The 22,196-nt window shown below is 42.9% G+C and overlaps 1 protein-coding gene across 6 annotated transcripts in view; it reads right to left on the reverse strand.

The window, feature by feature from the left end:
• Positions 1 to 60: 60 nt before the first annotated feature.
• Positions 61 to 22,196, reverse strand: part of ABCB4 (ATP binding cassette subfamily B member 4) — a 64,770-nt gene continuing 42,634 nt past the window's right edge. For all 6 annotated transcript variants that reach the window (XM_080818355.1, XM_080818354.1, XM_080818353.1 and 3 more), the window contains 12 exons: positions 21,401 to 21,547; positions 19,624 to 19,728; positions 17,708 to 17,785; positions 16,527 to 16,610; positions 15,137 to 15,340; positions 11,720 to 11,820; positions 10,130 to 10,270; positions 7,834 to 7,990; positions 6,113 to 6,310; positions 4,419 to 4,625; positions 739 to 885; positions 61 to 308 (listed from right to left, as the gene is read on the reverse strand). In XM_080818355.1, coding sequence (XP_080674481.1) covers positions 102 to 308; positions 739 to 885; positions 4,419 to 4,625; positions 6,113 to 6,310; positions 7,834 to 7,990; positions 10,130 to 10,270; positions 11,720 to 11,820; positions 15,137 to 15,340; positions 16,527 to 16,610; positions 17,708 to 17,785; positions 19,624 to 19,728; positions 21,401 to 21,547 — 1,776 coding nt within the window. In that variant the 3' untranslated portion in view covers positions 61 to 101. The remainder of the gene's footprint in view (positions 309 to 738; positions 886 to 4,418; positions 4,626 to 6,112; positions 6,311 to 7,833; positions 7,991 to 10,129; positions 10,271 to 11,719; positions 11,821 to 15,136; positions 15,341 to 16,526; positions 16,611 to 17,707; positions 17,786 to 19,623; positions 19,729 to 21,400; positions 21,548 to 22,196) is intronic.

Genomic DNA, 22,196 nt, shown 5'->3' on the forward strand with positions numbered 1-22,196 from the left:
GTATCAATACCAGATGGGATGTCCTAAATTGATATGGAATAAGATACACCTGTATTTTATGATTTGTAAAAGATTATTTATTTTTAAGATATAACAAGAGTTCATAAGTTCTGTTTCCCGTTCTGGACACTGACCATGGAAAAGTAGATGCCTTTCTGAGCCAGCAGCTGCTGATGCGTGCCGTGCTCCTTGACCTTGCCGTTCTGAAACACCACTATTAAGTCTGCGTTCTGGATGGTGGACAGGCGGTGCGCGATCACGATGCAGGTGCGGCCTTCTCTGGCTTTGTCCAGGGCTTCTTGGACAATCTAATGATGAATCAGAACAGAAGCCTTAAAACTTTACCATCAGAGCAAAATGTTACCTTTTATTATGCATGTGTACTTTTACATGAATGGCATTATAGTCCAGTTAGTTCCTTTTTAGTTATAAAAATGAATTCTCACACTAAATCACAAGTATCTAAATTTTCTCTCCACAGATGTATCTTACTAGTTCCCTTTTATTTTCTAGCTTTTCATGATTAATGTGCTAAAAATGTGAAGTATGCAGTTTTGTTTTGTTTTTTTTTGGCTTATGAAATAATCATTTTACAAATTTTGGAAAATACTAGAAGGAGTAAGAAAATTTTTTACTTCAAAATATAACACTAAATTTCAATTTACTTTTTTTAGGCTTGATAGTACCGAGAAACTCCTATTATACAAATTAAATGGAATGTGAGCCAAGAGGCCTCACCTTTTCACTTTCAGTATCCAGGGCGGATGTAGCTTCATCCAACAACAGGATTTGAGGTTGTCTGATGAGGGCTCGAGCAATCGCAATCCTCTGTTTCTGACCTCCTGAGAGCTGAGTTCCCTTATCTCCCACTCTTGTTGCATATTTCTGCAAGTTAGCCGTTAGTAAAGTTAATCAAGTCCTACCCCAGTTACTTAATGTGAAATATTCATATGACCCACATGGAACCCAGTTTATTCTCTTATACCAAAAACTTTGAGAAATATAAAAATTCCTACCCGGAAGGAATTTATAATGCGAGGAGAAAAACTGGTTGTACAGCCTTCAGTATGAGGTCCAGTATGTACCAAGTGAGAGGTATATTCACCATGCTATGAAATACGAGAAGTGAATAGAAATTATGGAGATAAGGTAGGAAGAGAAAGAGATGCATGAAGGAAAGATACCTTTGTACAGAGGTTGGGAAGCTGGATCTTGAGAAAGAACATTCTCAGGTAAAAAAAGTATAAAGAGCCGAAAAAGTAAGGACTTATGCAGTAATGTGAATTAATTTCCTAAAGTCCAGTATCAGCAAAGTTTTTCTATTAGTCAAATCCTATCCTTGATTGAAGTCAATAACTACCTTTTTAAGGGTGAGTAAGGCTAACCAAGATGGAGGATTTGAAAGTTTTTAAGTGTGATTGCTAATTATAGCAGAATACAGTTGTAAAAGTACTTAATTCAATAGAGCCTTAGAAGCTAGGTGCATACCAAAAGATTAATGATCCCTGCCATCACTTGTAGTGTCTTCAGAACATCTTTGTGGGCGTACTCACCTTTACCAATTACTGAAGAAAATTGTTCAACTGAACTTTTCCTTATTTTCTAAATACATATTGACTTCACTGCACTTTGGTTACGGACATAGCAGCTATAACAAGCTAACAAGGGAGAGTTGGGGACCATGGAAACTGTAGAGTATATGTCCTCTCCAAAGGAATAACATGGAAGATTAACGAAAAACCTTATACAAAAATGAACTTAGAATGGATCATGGACTACAATGTAAAATCATAAAACTGTAAGAGAAAAAAATAGAGAAAAAAATTTTAAAAGATTTTATCTACTTATTTGACAGAGACACAAGAGGGGGAACACAAGCAGGGAGAGTGGAAGAGGGAGAAGCAGGTTTCCCCCTGAGCAGGGAACCTGCTGCAGGGCTCCATCCCAGGACCCTGCGATGATGACCTGAGCCAAAGGCAGATGCTTAACAACTGAGCCACCCAGGTGGCTTTAGGAACTAGAAGGCATAGGCTAGGCAAAGAATTCTTTTATTGGATACCAAAAGCGCAATCTGTAAAAGGAAAAACTGTTATACTGGACTTTATCAAAATTAAAAAGTTTAGCTCTGCATATGACCCTGTTAAAGGATGAAAAACAAGCTATCGACTAGGACAAAGTATTTGCAAACTATGTATCTGAAAAAGGACTGATAAATATAAATCTGTCTCACAACTCAACATTTGAAGAAAATTAGAGAATGGGCAAAAAAACAAGTTATTTCACCAAAAAGGAAATACAGAAAAATGGCAAGTACAGAAAAACATGTCCGGGATCTTCTGAGTGGTTTGGTTACTTAAGCGTCTGACTCTTGATTTTGGCTCAGATCATGATCTCAGGAGTGTGAGACCAAGCCCTTCTTAAGATTTTCTCTCTCTCCCCCTTTAATAAAAAATTTAAAGTCATCATATACCATTAGGAAATCCACCACGAAGAGATTTACCTCACATCTATCAGAATTACAAGAACAAATGCTGGCAGAGAGGCAAAGGAAGCGTCAATCATACTTATTCTGGTTTAAGAGAATAAGGTAAGCTGGCAGAACCACTCTGAAAACCAGGTTGGCAGTTTCTTAAAAAACTAGACATGTAATTACCATATGGGCCAGCAATTGAACTTGTGGGCATTTATCCCAGAGAAATAACTCAGGTTCACACTAAAACCTGTGCACACATATTTACAGCAGCTTTACTTTTAAGAGCCCAAACCTAGAAACAACCTAGATACACTTCAACAGGTGAATGGTTAACCAAACTGTGGTACAATCCATATCCTGTAATCCTAATCATCCTACTAAAAAGCATGCCACTAACGAAGTAAAGAATAAACTGTAGGGGCGCCTGGGTGGCTCAGTGGGTTAGGCCTCTGCCTTCGGCTCAGGTCATGATCTCAGGGTCCTGGGATCGAGCCCCACATCGGGCTCTCTGCTTAGCAGGGAGCCTGCTTCCCTCCTCTCTCTCTGCCTGCCTCTCTGCCTATTTGTCATATCTCTCTGTCAAATAAATAAATAAAAAATCTTTAAAAAAAAATAAGGAGGTTGATGGTACCTACTTCATAAAAAAAAAAGAATAAACTGTAGATAAGAAAACTTCAGGGAATTACACTGAGTGAAAAAAAGTTAACCTCACAAGGCTAGATACTGTATGTGTGCTTAATGACATTTTAAAGTAGAAAATTACTGGTGAAATGAGAGCCCATCCCTCTTCGTCCTTAAGTGCCCTCCTCCAGGCAAATATACGACCATGCTTCTAAGAAGCCTGCAGTTAGTTGTCCTACTCCTATCTGCTCTTCCCAAAATGACACCAGCCTTTCAACTTGACTTTATTCCCCTCCTCCGGGCAGCCATGAGACAAAAAAAAAAAAAAAAAAGTAGAGACTAGTTAGTGGTTGCCAGAGCTGGGGTGGTGTGAGGACAAACGGGAAGAGAGGTATGTGATTCTAAAAGGGCAATATGAGGGATTGGAGTGGTGATGGATATGTTCTGTATTTTTTTTTTTTAAATTAAGAATTAAACTCATAGACTAACTCAAAGAACAACCTTGGGTACAGGACCTGATTGGAGATATTTTTATTGCCTTGGAGAAACACAATACAACCTTGGGTGTATTAATCAGCTTGTTCTGTCACAATTATTTACACAAGTGTGTCCCATCTCCCAAAATGGGGCCTGGCACAGAGTCAGCACTCAGAATCTACTTGTGTATTGGATACATGATTTAATTTTACTTTTGCACTGCTAACTCTACTTAAAGTCTCACTTTAAGAGACATACAAGGAAATGTTCTGCATATTGACTGGTGGTGGATAAGTGAGTCTACACATTGCAATAACATTGCACAGAACTAAATACATATGCAAATGATTACAAGGAAACTGGAGGTCTGAATGAGATCAGTGGATTAGGTCAATGTCAATATCCTGGTGGGGATATTGTATTACAGTTTGGCAAGAAGTCACTGGAGGAAACTAGGTAAAGGCTACATAAAATCTCTGTTCCTTAGAACTGCATGTGAATATATACCTATCTCAAAATAAAAATAATTAAAAATGCAAGTACCATAAAGTATAAATCAAACATGACTGTTATCTGAATGCAGCCCAAAACCACCAGTTTGCCTACAATTAAGACCACTTCATTTGCCTCTCACTGCGTTTATAAGATCTAGACATGATGCCTGATATTCTCATTTTCTAGTTAGAAAACTCATCATGCAGTTCAGTGGGTTAAGGTCCTAGTGCTACTACATAGACAAGTTTTCTTGTAAGATTTTGTTGCTGTATAACTTGGGAACCTGTTTTGAGGATGAAAACAGTTTGTAGTTGCTTGTGATTTCATCCTAAGAAATTACCAGTTAACTTACATGGGGTAAGGTCTCGATGAAAGGATGTATGTTGGCTGCTTTGGCTGCATTCACAATTTCATCCTGTGACACGACCCGGCTGTTGTCTCCGTAGGCGATGTTCTCCGCAATGCTGCAGTCGAACAGGATGGGCTCCTGGGACACAATGCCCAGGTGGGCTCGGAGCCACTGGATATTAAGTTTCTTTGCTTCTTGACCATCTAGGAGCTGAAAACCAAAGTCCACAAACTATAAAAAGGGCTTAAGAAGGAAAAATAAAACCCCTAAATCATAAATTAACAGATTAATCATTTGGAGCATTGTGTGACATGTGGGCGTCATTGGTTTGGGAAATACCAAGGCTCAAAGCCTCTCAAAGCCTCTCAGCACTTAGATTGGAGGCCAAAAAAAAAAAAAAAGATTTCTCTGGTGATTAAGCCATCCTTTCTTCATCTCACTGGTGAAATGACAGCCCATCTGGCCCTGTCTTTCCACATTCCTCTTTGTCCTTATGTGCGCTCCTTCAGGCACGTATATCATCCTGCTTCTAAGAAGTCTGTAGTCAGGTGTCCCACTCGTATCTGCTCTTCCCAGAGTGACTCCAGCCTTTCAACTTGACTTTATTCCCCTCCTCCAGGCAGCCAGATAACAAAACTCATCAGTAGTGTGGCCCCCGATTCTCAAAGTTGGTTACTTCCTGTCCTACCTCTCCCACTCTTTCTCCCAAGAAATACCAGCCTTAAACTTCTCCCATTTCTCTTCAATACCACTGAGGATAAGAGTTCAATGGAAAGTGAACAAGCTCAAAAAAACCCGTGTCTTTGGGAGCACAGTTTTGTTGGTGGTTATTTTTTCATTTGCTTTAAGCAGGAGACATGTTGCTTCTAGAGGAGGCTTGTGATATATCAACTGAGAATGCAGCTTCTTTTGGGGTGAAGGAATAGAAATGAGTTCAATTAGTCTTGATCTCTCAATAAAGAAAAATTCTACCACAGTATTAGCACATCATGTTGTCAAGCTGGTCTGCCTGTATTAATACCAGCAGAGTAGTTTTAATAGTGGAAGCATGAAATTTCCTAAAAAGAGCTACCTACACAAAGTTTAACACTTGGGTGACCATCTACATGGGGATGGACTCCTAGGGTTTGGTCAGTGGGTGCCATCCCCAGGTCATGGGAGATGCAGGCATTAACAGTAAAAGCCAAGAGTTTACTCAACACAGAGAGAGGATCTAGGTACTAGAAAATCACTGATGAAAAGCTAAGTATGAAAGGGCTGGAGATGAGGGTCAAAGTCAAAGAGCCTTGAGTTCAGTATTCAAGAGAGAAGGCAGAAGGAGGTAGGAGGGTGTAAGAAGGTACTAGCTTGTCTCGGGTGTCTGCCTAGAATCCTGGCCAGAGTTTGTGGCTCTCCTTTACAAACCAGGAAGTGGATATTTACTTAGGAGGATCAGGCTGGCTCCAAAAGCCCACAGCAGGGCAGAGGTTAGCCTCATATTCAGTATTTTCTGAACTGAACTCCAGATGTTCTACCCTCTTGTCCTCATATATTTGCCCGAGTATGGGCACCAGTTTGGGTTTTTTAGAATGTGGTCATTGCATCAGCCAGGATTATAAGCCTTTATTTATTTATTTTTTTCCTCTTATAAGAATGTTGGTTTATTAGCCACTTGAAATAAAACCTTAAATCAGGTTACTGACTTAAAGTGTGCTCACCACTGCTCCAGCCACTGGGTCGTAGAACCGCTCAAGGAGCTGGACCACCGTGCTCTTGCCACAGCCGCTGCTGCCCACCAGTGCCAGCGTCTGGCCCTTCTTCACCTCGAGGCTCAGCCCCTGAAGCACGGGGATGTCTGGTCGAGTGGGATAGTTGAACACGACTTCATTAAATGTCACGTTTCCTTCAAATGCATCCTAAAAAAAAAAAAAAAAAAAAGTTTAATGTTGCTATTATAATTAGTCTGATAATTATTGGAATAAGAAGTATTTCACAGAAACTTTACCAAAGAGAGGAGCATAAAATTCACATTCAGTCTAAATGTCGGCACCAGTTACTACTGAGAGCAAGCTGTTATATAAAATGAAGATAGGAGATGGGAGTAAAAGAACAGACAGTCACATTACAGAGAGTTGTTATCTAAACTCAATTTCCGGGTTTAGACAAATAGATTTCCCAGTGATGGTTCTGAGGCTAGAGCAAAGCCAGTGGCCAAAGGCTCAAAGGCTCGGGAATTTGGCACAGTGTCTACCTGAGGTCTCAGTGGATAGCCCTTATCTCAAACCTTGGCTGCCTCTTTAGCTTATTCACAGGGCACAGGAATTTTCTCAGCACATGAAATCCATGATAAAGTCCCAGAAAAACTGTCTATGCATACTGCTGCTCGTGCATTAATATATACAGCAGCTTGTGTCATACAGAGAACACTCGGATCTAAATTTGAGTTTAAACTTTGGAGGTAGTACAGGATTATTACTCCTAACATGAATAAAGTATCCTTCTTACCACTTGTAACTCAGTCATTACAAAATGCGATTAAAGCCACAATCCTGTTTGCCTTTACCTACAGAGTCACATGCATATAACTTCATGCAGAAATAATTAACATTTTTCATGGAAATTAGTTCTAGTACATCTGGATTTCTTTTTAACTTTTCTGTAAAGCTTGTTATTATGGGGGTGCCTGGGTGGCTTAGTCAGTTAAGCATCTGCCATTGGCTCAGGTCATGATCCCAGGGTCCTGGGATCAAGTCCCCTATCAGGCTCCCAGCTCAGTGTGGAGCCTGCTTCTCCCTCAGTCAGCTGTTCCCTCTGCTTGTGCTCTGTCAAATAAATAAGTAAAATCTTAAAAAAATTGAAGTTTATTATGATTTTTGTTCAATACAGGAGGTTTTAGTTTTAAATTTAAAAAAAAATTAGGTTAAAAGCTTTATGCCCAACATGGGGCTTGAACTCATGACCCCAAGATCAAGAGTCATATGATCCACTGACTCAGCCAGCCGTGCACCCCTTTCTTTACTTTTGAAGTGCTCAACCTCAGATTCCTTGAAATCCCTATGAAATCTTATTTTCTTAAAGTATGTATGTATGTGTGTATGTATTTAACAGAGAGAAAGCACAAGCAGGGGGAGGAGGAGAGGGAGAAGCAGCGTCCCTGTTGAGCAGGGAGCCTGACTTGGGGCTTGATCCTGTGATTCTGGAATCATGACATGAGCTGAAGACCGATGCTTTACCCACTGAGCCACCCAGGTTCCTCTGCCCACCCATGAAATTTTTAAATGTTAAGAATGTTGGCCAAATATTAGGTTGTAAGTATCACAGAGTAAGTTAAATTTAGGTCAGTGTAATCATGACAAATTTTTCCTGTGGTGATCATCTAGCAGAGAGCAAACCTTAACGAAAAATTGACCAAGCATTCATCAGGCAGCAGAGAACTCACAGGCCTCAGGCCTTCTTCACTGTAGCTGTCAATCAGCGGTCGTCTTTCCAGCAGCATGAATAAGTGGGCTGCGGACAGCTTGGCTTTAGCATAGTCTGGAGCAAAGGAACTGGCATGTCCTAGAGCCACGGCACCAAACACAATTGCTGAAAACACCCTGGACAGAAGTAGGGGAATTAACTACTCGGCGTCTATAATTAACACTGTGAGGTTTCAAAATCCAAAGACATACCACTTAACTAGCATCACTCTTTACTACTCCCGCAGGCCCTCCACCCACCCCCTGCCAAAACCATGACACGCATTTCCACGGGATTCCATGAACAAAGGAAATCTGGAGGCGATGCCAAAGTTCACGTAACTTTCCCTAGTCCTCGTTTGCAAAGTGGCTCGTAACAGACTGACTTGTGACCTCCAGTAACTTTAGTAACTAGTTTTATCCTTTTGGGACTCTGGGCTGAGGTCTAGAATGCTGGAGGGCTTTCATTAGCATCGGACAAGGAGTGACTCTTTACCTACTGATTCGCTGGCCCTGACTGCCAGTTCATAGATACCTTTGAGCTCCCACACACCCAGTACGGCTCACTGCAGTTAGAGAAATTGCATTACGGACAATAAACCTTTACAACAACTCAATTTTCTCTTATAATTAAGGGAACTACATCTCCAGGAGGCTATTCACTCCTGACACCTGAGCTCCCCCAGAACAAGAGGATGGGAGGACATTTTTTATCTATTAATAGTGGAGAACTTAAGAAAGTGTTTCATTCCCCAAACTTCTAAATCTAAGATATTAAAGTGTGTTTTAAGTATGGGGGTGGGGGGAGCAGGAATGGTGGGTACAGTAAGGCTATCCCTTAAATACTTGTTAAGGTTGGTTACCAAAAATTAAATTTTAAAATAGTGATGAACAACCCACATGTTGCTGCCTAACTTTTTTATATAGCCTGTAATCGAGATTTAACCTAAAAGATTAAAAAGTTGTCTTCCAATTATCCAGAATTTTTTACTGGTAGAGATGAAAGGAAACAAAAAAAGCAGGGCCCATTTCCTCAGAGATGCTCTTCTAGACAATAAAGTGTTACAAGTTGTAATTCCCAGAGCTGGATATTGCCATTTATCCCTCCAAAACCACCGTCTACGCCCTACCCACCTCTCTCTTGGACCATCCCACTCCCTAAGAGGCTGACCTTCATGGACTGCATCAAATGTTTTTCTTGTCCCCTGGCTTCTGATGGGGTTTGGTAGTGACAGGCACTAGCAGGAAGTGAGGACATTTGTCTGGCTGGCTTTTCCCTTGTTTGATTGTGTAGTTGGTATCCCTCCACCAAGGACCACAGAAGCCCCCTATGCTGGGTTCTGAAAATCTTTCCCTCCTCTTGCCCTTTAGGTTGAGGGTCTTAGCAGTTTGTAGCTGGCAACTGCTGGGTAGTTGACAGCTCTTGGTCCTGCTTACCTTAACTTCTCACACCTTTATGAACAGACCCTTTAGCACTCTCCCTAGTTACCCAATCCGAAGGACATTTGTTTCCTGCTGGGATCCTGAATGATACAAAGTTTATATATATTTTTTTCATAGTTATTTTCATTTTGGATGAAAACACTTTCCTTGTCCTCCCTGTGTTCAAAAAAGAGGCTATCCACGACTAATTTAAAATCATCCCACCAGAGCAGAAATATGCCAAGTGATCTTAAAAAGAATGGCTTCCCTTTGGCAAGACAAGAACACAACCTAATTGAATGTAGTTAGCATATTTTGAAAAGACAAGTACATCAATTAGAAAGACTGCTGGTTAGCCTTGGAAACCAAAAAAAAAAAAAAAAAGGAGAGGCTACAAGGCCAAACGTTGGCAGGATCATCCCAGGCCCAGTCAGCGGAAGAGGCCTTGGCCAGATTTCAGTCAAGCATTCCCATCCCTCCATCAACGCCATTTTGTGGTTGCAGATCAACAGCAAGCTACTTAACCCTCTGGTTTGAGTCCATGGTAACCAACAGTTTTCTCATTATGATTTATTTCTGCCTACACTATACAATGAGAAAGTCTGCTATCCTCCTGACTGGAGTTCTCTGTATTACTACAGTTCTGGTTTACGACTTTTATGAACTTGGCTAATTTTAGTCCACTTGGATGATTTGACTGCATTTGGAGTGTTAGTAAGATCAGATTTCTGTGGTAGATTCAACTCTGACCTCATTTTAGAACAAGTGAGTCCCCACCCCCGACACACACACTCTAATTTTGCATGGATCTACCAAAACCACATAGAATAATCTTAAATTTTTAAAATTACTTACAGAATAACATCTCTAAAGCGCATATGTCCGTTCACAATGAGATAGGCGCCAAATCGAAAACAACCAGCATAGGAGAAGTACATAAATGCTTGTGAAATACTAAAAGTAATTCCATAGATGTGTGCCTTCCGCACAGAATTCCTGAAAGGCAAATTCGTATATTCATAGTCACCTCTTTGGCCTCTCTTAGCGCAGCTTCTAAGTATGGTTGACCTGATTATATATTCTGCCTCCCGTTCTGTTAGTTTGAATACATGACAACTTCTCATGTATCAGTGTTCTGATTTGTATAATGGGGATATCCAATACGATGCAGAATTGGGAACTAAAGAAACAATGTAAATGTATAGCATAGTACCTCATACTGATTTTTTCAATTGATAGTTGCTGATATTATTACATTTAATATCTAGTCAATCAGATATCCAACCCCTATGATATCAACATGACCGCTGAATCGAAAACATTGGGGGATGTCAAAGTGAGGACTAAAGTTTGAATTGTCTGAATGCGATTTCTTCAGTATTATCTTGTCTTCTGTGACTAGTTATAGTCTATGTCACAGTTCATGTTTCAGATTCAGAAAAGCTGGGTCACTGCGGTAAATACAGACACACATGAGAAGTTCTTCCCTGAGCTAGATCCCACCAGCCCCAATAGTTTGTTCTGCCCTGTTTCTAACTAGACCACATGCTATCCTTCATGAGTACAGCTGCTTTATTATACTTTGTATTCTACATCCTTCAAGAGAACAGTGATTTATTTACTCCCAGATTAGAAAGAAAGCATTTGGAAAGACTCTGGAAAAATTCAAACTATTACTGATTTAGATATTTCAACTTATATGATGTGAGTGTGGTTACATTACTTAAAATTACTCAATCTGCAGTGCTCTTCCATCTTTAAATTACAATCAAATAAAAAATTAGCTCTTCCTTCATTCCCTTGAAGTACAAATCAACCCTAAGTCTTAGGTAATGGCACGCACATATTTACATGTTACCTATATGTTTACATCAAATGGATAGAAAAATATAATCTCGTGAAGTATATATAGCTAATGAGATGGAATACAATCAAAATTTCACTTTTTCTTTCTCAAATTTGTAAGCATTCAGGCTACTATGCTAGTCTGTGAAGTTGTATTCTAAGATGTGTTCAATTTTGTTAGTGTTGAAATATATTCATTTATAAGCAAACGGCCAGTTGTGCCTCTTGGAGTTTCTTAAATCAGTCAATTATGAACCAGTTAAATAGGCTATGTGCAGGTTTTCTGAGTAGGTTGGATCTCGTCCTCACCCAGAGAACACATGGGATGCTCTAGCCAAATAGAGGAGCACACACTGGCGTTCCATCTCAGAGATCCCCTCTGCTCTTTTTATAAGAGATGTAAAAACCCAATTCTATACTCCAATCACATCCAAAGGCTACTTTTTCTCAGTGAGCTACTGAAAAATATGTCATCCTTACAGCCTTATCATTTGGTTTTTTTTTTTTTTTTTTGAGCAGAAGTTTTATTATCTTTTGGGAGCAATTATTAAGCCTCAGGAAAGCTCTGGGTTCTTAGTAACAATCATTTATGTTCATTACCTGTAAGCTCCATACAATTTTTCAACATACATCGATTCAAATTTTCTTTCCTGGGTTAAGGACACAACTGTCCTAATATTTTCTATTGCTTCTGTTGCAATCTGTAACGTAGAACAGATCTTGGTTAGAAGTGGGGCTTTTACTCCTGGAGTAAAGGGCTCTATTGGAGGAATCCTGAGGTTGTTGACAGGTTTTTAATTCCTTCGGTTTTGAAAGCAAAGGCATAACGTATTCTTCAAGTGATGAGCTCTATGGCAGAGCTGCCCATCTTGAAAACAAATCTGGTTGTACCAAATATAGTGGGTGAGTGCTCATATGCCCAGCGAGACTGACATGCTGAGACCAAGCACGGTGGCCTGGACACCAGAAGCCAGATTTTATTCCCAGACCTGCCACCAGTCAGTCAGTTGACTGGCTCTGCCACAGCCTTGGGTGGATTTGCTTTCTTCACAGGGTAGGGTCCTAAAAGAGGGCATTAGGCTACATGATTTCTAAAGACCCCTTGAAGGAGCCAGTCATTTCCTCCAGGCACGTATCCCTCCTGAGAGAGACCGGCCAGTCACAGCTGGAACGAAGATCCCAACTATAAACAACATGACCCTGCCTCCAGTCCCTGCTTAAGCCAGGGATGGACACCAGACTCATCTCTTTCCTGGACTTGGATGGAGGCCACTGCTTGAATGGAGAGGTTGTGTGGACTCCGAGAGGAAGGTCTCCATTTGGGGAGCCACACTGGGTATGCAGAGGCAGCAGGTCTGAAGCCTCAGCAGGTGAGGAACAGGACAAGGGTATGGAGAGAACTCTACCCCAATGGAGTGCGTGGCTCTGAGAGCCCGTGACTTTACAGGAATATTCTCCATCTGTATTCCCTGCAGTTCTGTGCATCTTTACCTCAAATTCCTTTATACCCAAACCAGCCAGAGCAGTTTTCTGACTTTTCCAGCCAAACTGTCCTAGACTAATGTTAATGGCCTGTGACTGAGCTGTGAAGTTTAAAGACTGGTTCTCTAGCTGATGTCTCTAAATCCGCGAACACAAAGAGCATCAGATTTTAGTCTTATGTGTTTTGTTTGTTTGTTTTTCTCAGCTTTAAGACTTTATACCTCAGTTCTCAGCTTCTGTCACAAGACGAAAGCGAGATATTTGCTACCTCAGGCTGAACAACCTTCTCTCTTCAGTCAGAAATGAAGAACCCAACAGCAATGAGAGCCAGCCTGGAACACACTAGTGAGTTTCTAGTCTCTGCTTCATGGACGGGTTTCCACTTGGCCTCACACAACCCTGTGAGATCAGTATTATCCTCTTGTCACAGCTGAAGGAACTGAGAAGTCAAACGACTTGCCTCAACAGCTTCTGACTTATTAACCCTAGAGTTAATAAGTAGAGGCAAGGATTCCTCATCAGGCTATCTGATGCCCAGCATGTGTTCTTTGCCCATTATGCGTTTCTGCTTCCCCATCTTTGTAACATATACAGGGAGAAGCTAGTTGTTAATGACTTCACATTCAACTCCAGATTTTCTGGTTCTGGATTAATTGCTTGGAGGCCTCGTCCTGGTTTGGCAGGGCTGTCATCTCAGTTGACACAGGGCCTGAATCGGGGAGGGTTAAATGCAGACACTCCCTACCTCCTTACCAGCCAAGGAGTGAATACCTTCATTACCAAGCCCTTTATGAAAAATGAAAATGGGGGGGGCGCCTGGGTGGCTCAGTGGGTTAAAACCTCTGCCTTTGGCTCAGGTCATGATCTCAGGGTCCTGGGATCGAGCCCCACATCGGGCTATCTGCTCAGCAGGGAGCCTGCTTCTCTTCCTCTCTCTCTCTCTGCCTGCCTCTCTGCCTACTTGTGATCTCTATCTGATAAAATCTTAAAAAAAAAAAAAAAAAAGAAAATGGGAACTTATCCCAGACCCTGATGTACTTTAACCATGATTTATCTGCACCCAGGTTAATAAGAGCTTTTTCTTTTGAAAACACCAAAAACACAGGACAGTGATGGGGGTGGGGAGAATTCCAGGACCTTCTTTCTAACCCTCATGCTGTGTTATATCAAGAGCTGACTTAGTAAACAAAATTGAATTATGATTGACTGCTAACAATTGACATCTAAAATTTCCAATCTCTCACACTGTATTTTTAAACAAAGCTTGTTAGATTTAAGTGGCTATTAAAAATAATTTTGTTCCCTCGGAGTTACTTTCAGATTCCTAGAATGAGGGTATTAGCTGGAAGGAACATGGGACATGAGCCCATAGTTCCCCACTTCATTCAAGTGTGAAGGGAGGACCAGAGAAGTTGGAGATCTTCAGTATCCCGTGCCATGATTAGCAAGACCAAGACTAAAATCCAAGGGGCTATGTCCCATTTGCCACAAGCTCATTTCTAACTGCCCAGCTCCTGCCAAAATTCTGATACCTTTCAGTGTTATTAGCCATTTTTAATAGAGTTAAGACTGTTATCTTAACTAGATTCATACAACTGATTTAAGAAAATGTGATCTTCGTTCTAGCTACTGACAGTTCTCCCTTCTGGAAAAGGTGGTTGCCCTGCGGTGCAAAAGGGCTTTGTCACGTGTGGTGCTGCAGAAACTATCACGATTTTTATCAGTGTCTGCTTTGTGTCCTCATGTGTCAATAAAGGATAATACTGACCCAAGTAAGTAAAAATACTCTGGGCTGTAGTTTAATATTTAACTGCATGTACACGTAAATAAAATGTTTCTCTCTAGATTTAAATACATTTTAATACATATGAAGAGACTGCAGAGTAAAGAGCTTTGAAGTTAAGCCAGAATTTGAATCCCAGCCAAGCCTTTACCCAGTTTCTCAAGTTCCCCATTTATAACAGTAGTAGTTGCCTCATGGGATTACTGTGAGAGTGTAATGAGTTGGACCATGCATTTAACACTAGAATGGGCACAGACCAAACACAAGTGTTTGCCCAAATGCCACAATAGTTGGAACCACCAACAGAAGCATTTACTGCCATCTGGAGGCTACCCACCTTAACTGTAGCCATCACAACCAAGAAGGAAAGGATGATCTCCCAAGTACCAGCAATTAAACAATTCACTTACAGTCTCTGTCCTAAGGACTCCTTGTGTAACATAGGGGTGACAGTCATCTCAACAATGACACTGTGTTATTAAATCAAAGGGAAAAGGGACTTCGGATATTCAGGAATTATAAAAACCACACATAAAGTGCTTTTTGACAGGCTAAGAGCCTCCAATTAATTATCCCATCATCAAGCTACAGGCATTATTATTATAGTAAATATTCCGTGCTGTGGTGACAGTTATCAGTTGTAGGGAGAACATTTAGTTAACCCAATCACATATTTTGGACTAAATCAAGTACAACACGAAAACACACGTCTGAAAGCACCACTTATACTCACTGAAGCTTATGTGACCCACCTTTCCAGCAGTCTCCAGTTCTTTCTTATCTCTTTTGGCATTTCCAGCCAACATTTTCATTTCAACAATTCCTGATACAGCAATGATGGGAACAACTGCTAACAGCAAGAGGGTCAGTTGCCAACCGTAGATAAAGGATATGATGATACCGGTTCCAAGGTTAGCTGTGTTCTGTGCGATTAACGCCAACCTCATCCCCGTGGCCTGCAAGAGCAAACACAGAGGGAGCTGGGTTGTAAGTTGTAAATGCGTAAACTGCCATCTGAGGCTTCCCGGTCAGAAGAGGAGAGGGCTGTGGGCCTGCCTTATGTTGGCTCCCTTTCCTTGCAGTCAACCCAACACCCCAGTGCCTGGCTCATGAGGGCCTGCAGGTTTTTCTCTGCTCGTGCCCTGTGGTTCTCATTCCTGACCGGTGTACACCAATTCTGCCGGACAAAACCAGGCCAGCAGCTTAGGTTTTGGGAGAGGAAGTTGGGGCACAGGTACGTGGGCACAAAGGCAACATTTAAAGAGAAAACCAACCCTAGTATACTCTGGTCATTTTAAGAACCCTTTGCTGGACATTTATAAGGGAGAAATTGACCCCCCCCCCCACCAAAGAGACCATCCGCTACGAAGTGGATCTGTCCTAAGAGACCGTCTGCCACCAACCATACATGGAGCTGAATTAGTGTTTGTAGGGCTCAGAAAAGGAGAGGGGTCGGTGCACTGGACACTGCCTTCTGTCTCTGGCTTTGGGGGAAGTGGCAGTCCCCAGAGATGGTAATCTGCGGAAATTTGGACAAATGACCCAAGTTAGCCAAAGCCTTAGTTTTAAGGGAAGGTGGTGGTTTGGCGTTGAGATATGGGTAGGGGCGCTCTCACTGGACCATTCCGTTTGCGGCCAGCAGCCATCCTGGGGCCACAAGGGAAGGAGCGTTAGGGTGAGGCCACCTCTGAGGTGGAACACAGGGAACCTGTGTCCTTCATGACATGTTTGAGTCAACGAACCAATCAACCCTGAAATCCAACCTTCCTCTTTATTGTTCAGGTCAGTTTGAGTTGTTCTGTGATTTCTGGCTGAGAGCAGCTGCGCTGAAGCAGCTATGCCATGTGTTCATTCAAAACCATGTTCAAGGGGCACCAGGATGGCTCAGTTGGTTAAAGCATCCGACTCTTGATTTCAGCTCGGGTCACGATCTCAGAGTTGTGGGATCAAGCCCCCAATGGCTGGAGGGCTCAGAGCTCAGCAGGGAGTCTTCTTGTCCCTCTCCCTCTGCTCCATGCACCCCCCTCCCCCACCCCCCTATCCCCCCAGGGCTTACTCAGTCTTTCAAATGGATAAATAAAATCTTAAAAACAACAACAACAAAAACCCACAATAAAGAGGAATAGAATGAAGTCTACATACTCCTTGGACCTGGGAGGCATCCGTTGCAAGTCTGGTAGAAAGTGCACCGGTACTGTTTTTATGATCATCAAACCAGCTCATGTCCTGTGGCACAAACACACCTTTAAATGAGTTCAAAATTAAAACAAGCAGAGTAAAGTAGATGAAACCTCCACAACCTTTAGTGTTGGAGAGACCCACACCTAACTTGCCCCTGTGGTTAGGGGAGAAGTGACATTCAGTGCAGATCCCCAATCCCTGTCATGCGCAGGCACACTTGGGTTATGCTCAACCCAATTCTTGAAAGTTCTAGGCATGAGAAAATCAGCCCTGGTTTCTCACCATGTGTAGTTGTCTTTTTTTAAACAAGAATTGAAAAGATGTTTGTTAAAAATGATTTTATCTATAGGCTACTCATCCATGCATCTTTTAGTTTCATAGAAAATAATTTTCCCTACATAGCAACACTTAAAAGACACTGGAAAATAGTTTGTAAACTCAGACATGTCCCAAATAGGATACCTGCTATGGGCTCTTTTATAGAGCAGGAATATAATCAAATCCTGCCAAGTGTATGGGTAATGTTCTGGGCCTCTCTTAAGGCCTCTCTATAAAAACAGAGAATTGAGATTTGCACATATTTCCCCATGTCCTGCACCAGACTATGGACTTCTTAAAAGGGTAGATAATGCACCTTATCGTCCCAGCTACTAGCACACTGGTACAGAGTTGGTAAGGACTGAGTGAACTAACAGGTGAATTAACGCGAAAACAGAGCCCAAATAAGACAAAACCAAAACTCAGTTACCAACATTTGGGGAAATGATTAGCAGAATCAATCATGAATATTACCACATTTTCCTTTGTTAAAAGATACCCTGGAGTCTCAAATGCCTTGCTAGGGCCTGCATAGAATCCAGAGAAGAACCACAGGTCCTTGAAAAGACGGTATCCATGTGGATAGAAATAGTGGCAAAATAAGCCCAAAAAGCCACCTAAATTAAGCCTACTTCACTGAGATCCCTGAGAAGACCTGGGACATTCAAAGCCCAGGATGGTGTGCAGGGCCCCCGGCCAGTCCCTGCAGGAACGCATGGGTGGGGCAGGCAGGCACAGACGTGAACTACAGCACACTCCAAACAGAAATGGGCTTTGAATTCAAGAAATCCAAACAGAAGGCGTTCTCTAGTGCACACACCTACCTGTCTCAGCATTGCTCTAAACGCCAACGACCGAAGCCTGGTGGTAAGGATCTCGCCAGCTTTCCCAAATGTGAAGCCCTGGTTGAGATAAAAACAAATAAACAAAAAAAACCTACTGCCCCTTTGGATCATCAGGATTCTGATCCAAGTAGGTACATTCACATTGATTTTTATGTTACTTACATATTAATCCACCATTCAGGTAACACAAGTCTATGACCAAACACTAATTCAAAGTCCCAACTTCAAATTCATGTGCTACCCAATCATGAGCATGCAGAAAGAAGCCTAACAGCAAAAGCCTTACAAAGGTCCAGCTCTGGCTTCTGAAACATTCTAAGTCTATTTCCTTTTCTAGACTTTAAGGACAGCATCTCAGTAAGGACAATACCATATATAATTATAACTCTGTGTTGCTGATACTTCAGATGGTTGGAAACAGGAACGTAACTCTGTCCAGGAATACATTCTGGCTCCTGTAGGGGAGAGTGGAGGGCAGAGGAAAGGAGGAGATCCGTAGGATCAAGCTCCAAATGAAAGGAGTTTGCTGGTTCTCTGTCAAGGCTCCACCTACTCTCAGACTGGGGAACAATTAGGCTATTATTCCTCAGCAGGCATCCCTGCCAGAAAATGTCCCTCTTTCTAAGTTATACCATTGTTCCAACTGAAGAGAAGCCCGGATGTCTCCAGCTGGGCCTGCTTCCAGGGCCGCCGGGATAGGTGGGAGACTACAGGCACACGGAGTGTTGGTGTGGGTGTGGGGTGCTGGGGGAGGACACATCAGGAGTCTTTAGGAAGCCAGGAGGACGGTGCTCAGGGCCTGGGGAGGCATCGGCCCCAAGTGTCCAAGACTGGCTTGACGACTCTGGTCTCCTCCTCCCTTGGCTGGCGCATCGCTCAAGGCCAGCGTGGGCACAGCTGTTCTGTACGCCACCCCACTGGTGTCCCAGGCTCCAAAACACATTTATAAATCCAGCTCCACTCCCCAAATACACCAAGGCCTGGGGCTGGACTGGAGAACGAAGCTGCGACTAGTAAGGCAACGATTTCTGAAGACAATGTTTGTCTTGCTTTTGCCATCCATTCAACGACAACAGAAGACAAGCGTGCCGGACGGGACTAGGAAAGCTCATTTTGCTGACTTAATGGCCTGTGTTAGAAAGGTCCGCGTGGTGCTGAGATACAGACAGAACAAATGGACTACGAGTCTAGGTGGAAGAGGACAAACAGAGCGAGGTGGACGAGTTCACTCTGGTCAGGGCCACAGTGTCTAAATGTGTAGGACACACGTTCTTTCAGAGTTCATCCATCGAGGAAGAAGAGATCAGAGGAATTACTTCATGTTGAGTCACAACAGAAAAAGGAATACTATTGTACTGACTTTTCCCCCCTAGTTTATATTGAATTTAACTGGCACTTACATCCTCTTATGAACTCAAGTCTCTATTTCCCTTTGTGATGAATGTTTGCTGGGGGCAAACCTGGAGCGTTACAGAAGTTAGCACACAGGGGAGTCAGGATTCCCTCTGCTTCAGGACACTGCTCTCTGGAAGAGTCTCACAGACTGCATCTTTTTAACGCTTTTATTCATTTATTTGTCCGGAAGAGAGAGAGCACAAGCAGTGGGAGCGGCAGTCAGAGGGAGAAGGCGGCTCCCCAGTGAGCAAGGAGCCCCTTGTGGGGCTCGATCCCAGGACCCTGAGATCATGACCCGAGCCGAAGGCAGATGCTCCGCCGACTCAGTCGCCCAGGAGTCCCCGCAATTCATTTCGATCTAAGAATTGGAAGCTCCATTAGGGTTTGGTGAACTGGTAATTAATGTGTAGTAATAAGGAATGCAAATCTAGCTAATAGATAAATTTATATTCTCTAATGGAATGTAGACTTGCTGAGAAGATGGAATCATAGGTACTTACCTGAAGGAAGAAAGTGAAAAAGGAAATAATTCCCAGACCTAAAAAAAGCAATGAGAACATATTGCATTTCTGCTGCTTCACATCATCATCCCCTGGTCCAAAAACCTACAAAAGAACATTCAAAAATGCCTACTCAGATTACGTGATCCTCTTCACTCTTCCCTTAAATAATGGCTTGAGCATCACAATTGAAACACTAGGCTTTGAACATATGGGGGGTGTTTATTGCCAAATATCTATAACAAAAAATGTACCTTTATGACCATTTTTCAGTATCCAATGCAGTGGCATGAAGCTCACTGACAGTGTGATGCAACCGTCACCAGCACCCACATCCAGAACGTCTGTGGCATGCCACACCGAAACTCTGCACTCGATCAACGGTAACTCTCCCCATCTCCACTCCCCAGCCCGCTGAGAACCACCCTGCTCCTTCCTGTGGCGAATTTGAGGAATGTGTGGTTATTAACGTGGGCTGAGGCACCGTGGGCAGAGCGTGCGTGGTTGCATATTTTGGCGTCTGTTCCTCTCCCCCAGTACTCACTGTTCCCTCTGCCCCAGCTCCGTCTCAGTAGGTCCCAGCCCTGCTCCCCTCCCTCCACAGCGGCTCCCAACCCCCCAACCCAAAATAGCACCTCCAGCCCCAGCTCCCCCGTTGCCAGGTCCTGCCTAACACCTGCTATCCCGTGACACGTTTGGTGTTTGTTTCCTGCGTATGCCATGTCTGTCCTAGGAGAAAGTAACTGTTCTGAGGGCTGGTCTTGCTTTATTCTTTGCCTGGTTTCTAGTGCCTGGAGCAGCATCAGGCACACAGGAGAGCCTCCCACATATCAATACAGTCCACACAGGTCCTGAATGGCAAGGGAGCCATTAGAAAGCCATGCTTTCTAATTTTAAAATATCTGGAGGGTCCTTGGCAATTTGTTAACTTTTTGGCTTGTGCTCTTACTTGCAGACCAATGTCTAATGCAAGTACAATAAATTTGTAACAACGATGAAGAATAATTCATCTGAACAAGAAAGTCTCTCCAATAATGTCAGAGGTTGACTAAGACCACACAATATAAATGGTGGGTTTTAGATAGCCTTAGCTATTTCTGGAAAGTTCCTACAATTATCCCCCACCGAAGTTAACAATTGGATAAATCTTCTGGGTCTCAGACTCCCCAGGCCTTGGAAGGATTATTCCAACAGTGATGAGTTGCTACTGCTTCTTGAAAGCTCACGTCAGAGCAGACACTCTTCAGCGCTTCACCTTAGAGTGATCTGTGCCATCTCTTTCCAGCCTCAGCCTTCTAGGAGGTACGATTATTTTAGAGATGAAGGAACTGAGGCCCAAGGAGGGACAGCATCTAGCCCAAGTTTGCACAGCTGGGAAGTGGCGAGCGGCCCGTCCTGAGCATCTGGCCTCTCAGAGGCTGCCACTCGAGCCTGCCCTTCCTTCACCCTCCTACGCCCAGCCATGCTGTGTGCACGTATCTCCCCTCCAGGGGTGGGCAGAGGAGGACTGCCTGACCTCAGTTTCACTCCAGTGCAGACACACAATTCAATGCCTCCAATGGTTTTTTTTTTTTTTAACTTATCATATCATTAATACCCTAACTTGGCATGGGTCGAAAGGCTACTTTTTCTTTTGCCTCACAGCTTTCCTCAAAAGGGAATTAAAAACTTGGGCGTACTTTAATTTGAGGCTGCTTTACTCCAAAACGGACCCAGGGGTGATGCTGGCATGAGAACGGATTCAATTCAAGCTCCAGAGGGATGTTTGCAAACTTACCGCTATCATTTCTGAGAATATGATGGAAAAGGCCGGCTGCAGGGCCCCGTTGGCAATGGCGCACACCGTGCCGACCACAAAGTACGGCCATTCCGTCTTATTCAATTTCAAGACCTTCAGAAAAGACACTGGCGGCACGTCTTCATCCTAGAGCACACACACACACACACGCACACAAATACGGACAGGTCAGGACCAGCCGGTGATGACACAACAGTCAGCGGAGTGTGTGGACAAGGACAGCGCTGCCCTCGAGGAGCTTGCAGACAAGGCACAGAGATGACCCGTCCACGTGCAACCATTGAAGAGTGAGACAGTTTGTTAATAAATCCCAGCAGTGGCCAGTGATTACATGGCATAAGCTGGGTGAGAGTTGTTCACCCAAGAAGCAGTCTCCGTGGTTTCATCAAGCCCATCTCTATTCCAGCCTCAGCAGAGGGAAACGAGGCAAGACCCAGGCACAAAACGCTCTGGTGTTCAAGTCCCAACTCCACTCAGGGGTGATGGTGGGGTCAAATGAGACAATACCCATGAGCAGATGGATGAAGATCCCCATAAATGTAGGATACCATTATTAACCTGAGAACACAGGCCTGGTCTCCTTGCCCCCAGGACCCTGTCCAGTGCTGCCTTTTTCTGGGACAGGGTCTTAACTGATAAAACCAAATCAATTATCCCATTCCCTTTTATCACTGGTCCTTGGCAGGCTTCTCCTGTTTCAAAGCTTAGCTTGTTTTGTGATTTTTTTTCCCTTATGTATTTATATGCCTCTTTTTCTAATATAGGAGTTCTGATT

This window comes from Martes martes (assembly GCF_963455335.1).
Source record: "Martes martes genome assembly, chromosome: 11".
Taxonomy (NCBI): domain Eukaryota; kingdom Metazoa; phylum Chordata; class Mammalia; order Carnivora; family Mustelidae; genus Martes; species Martes martes.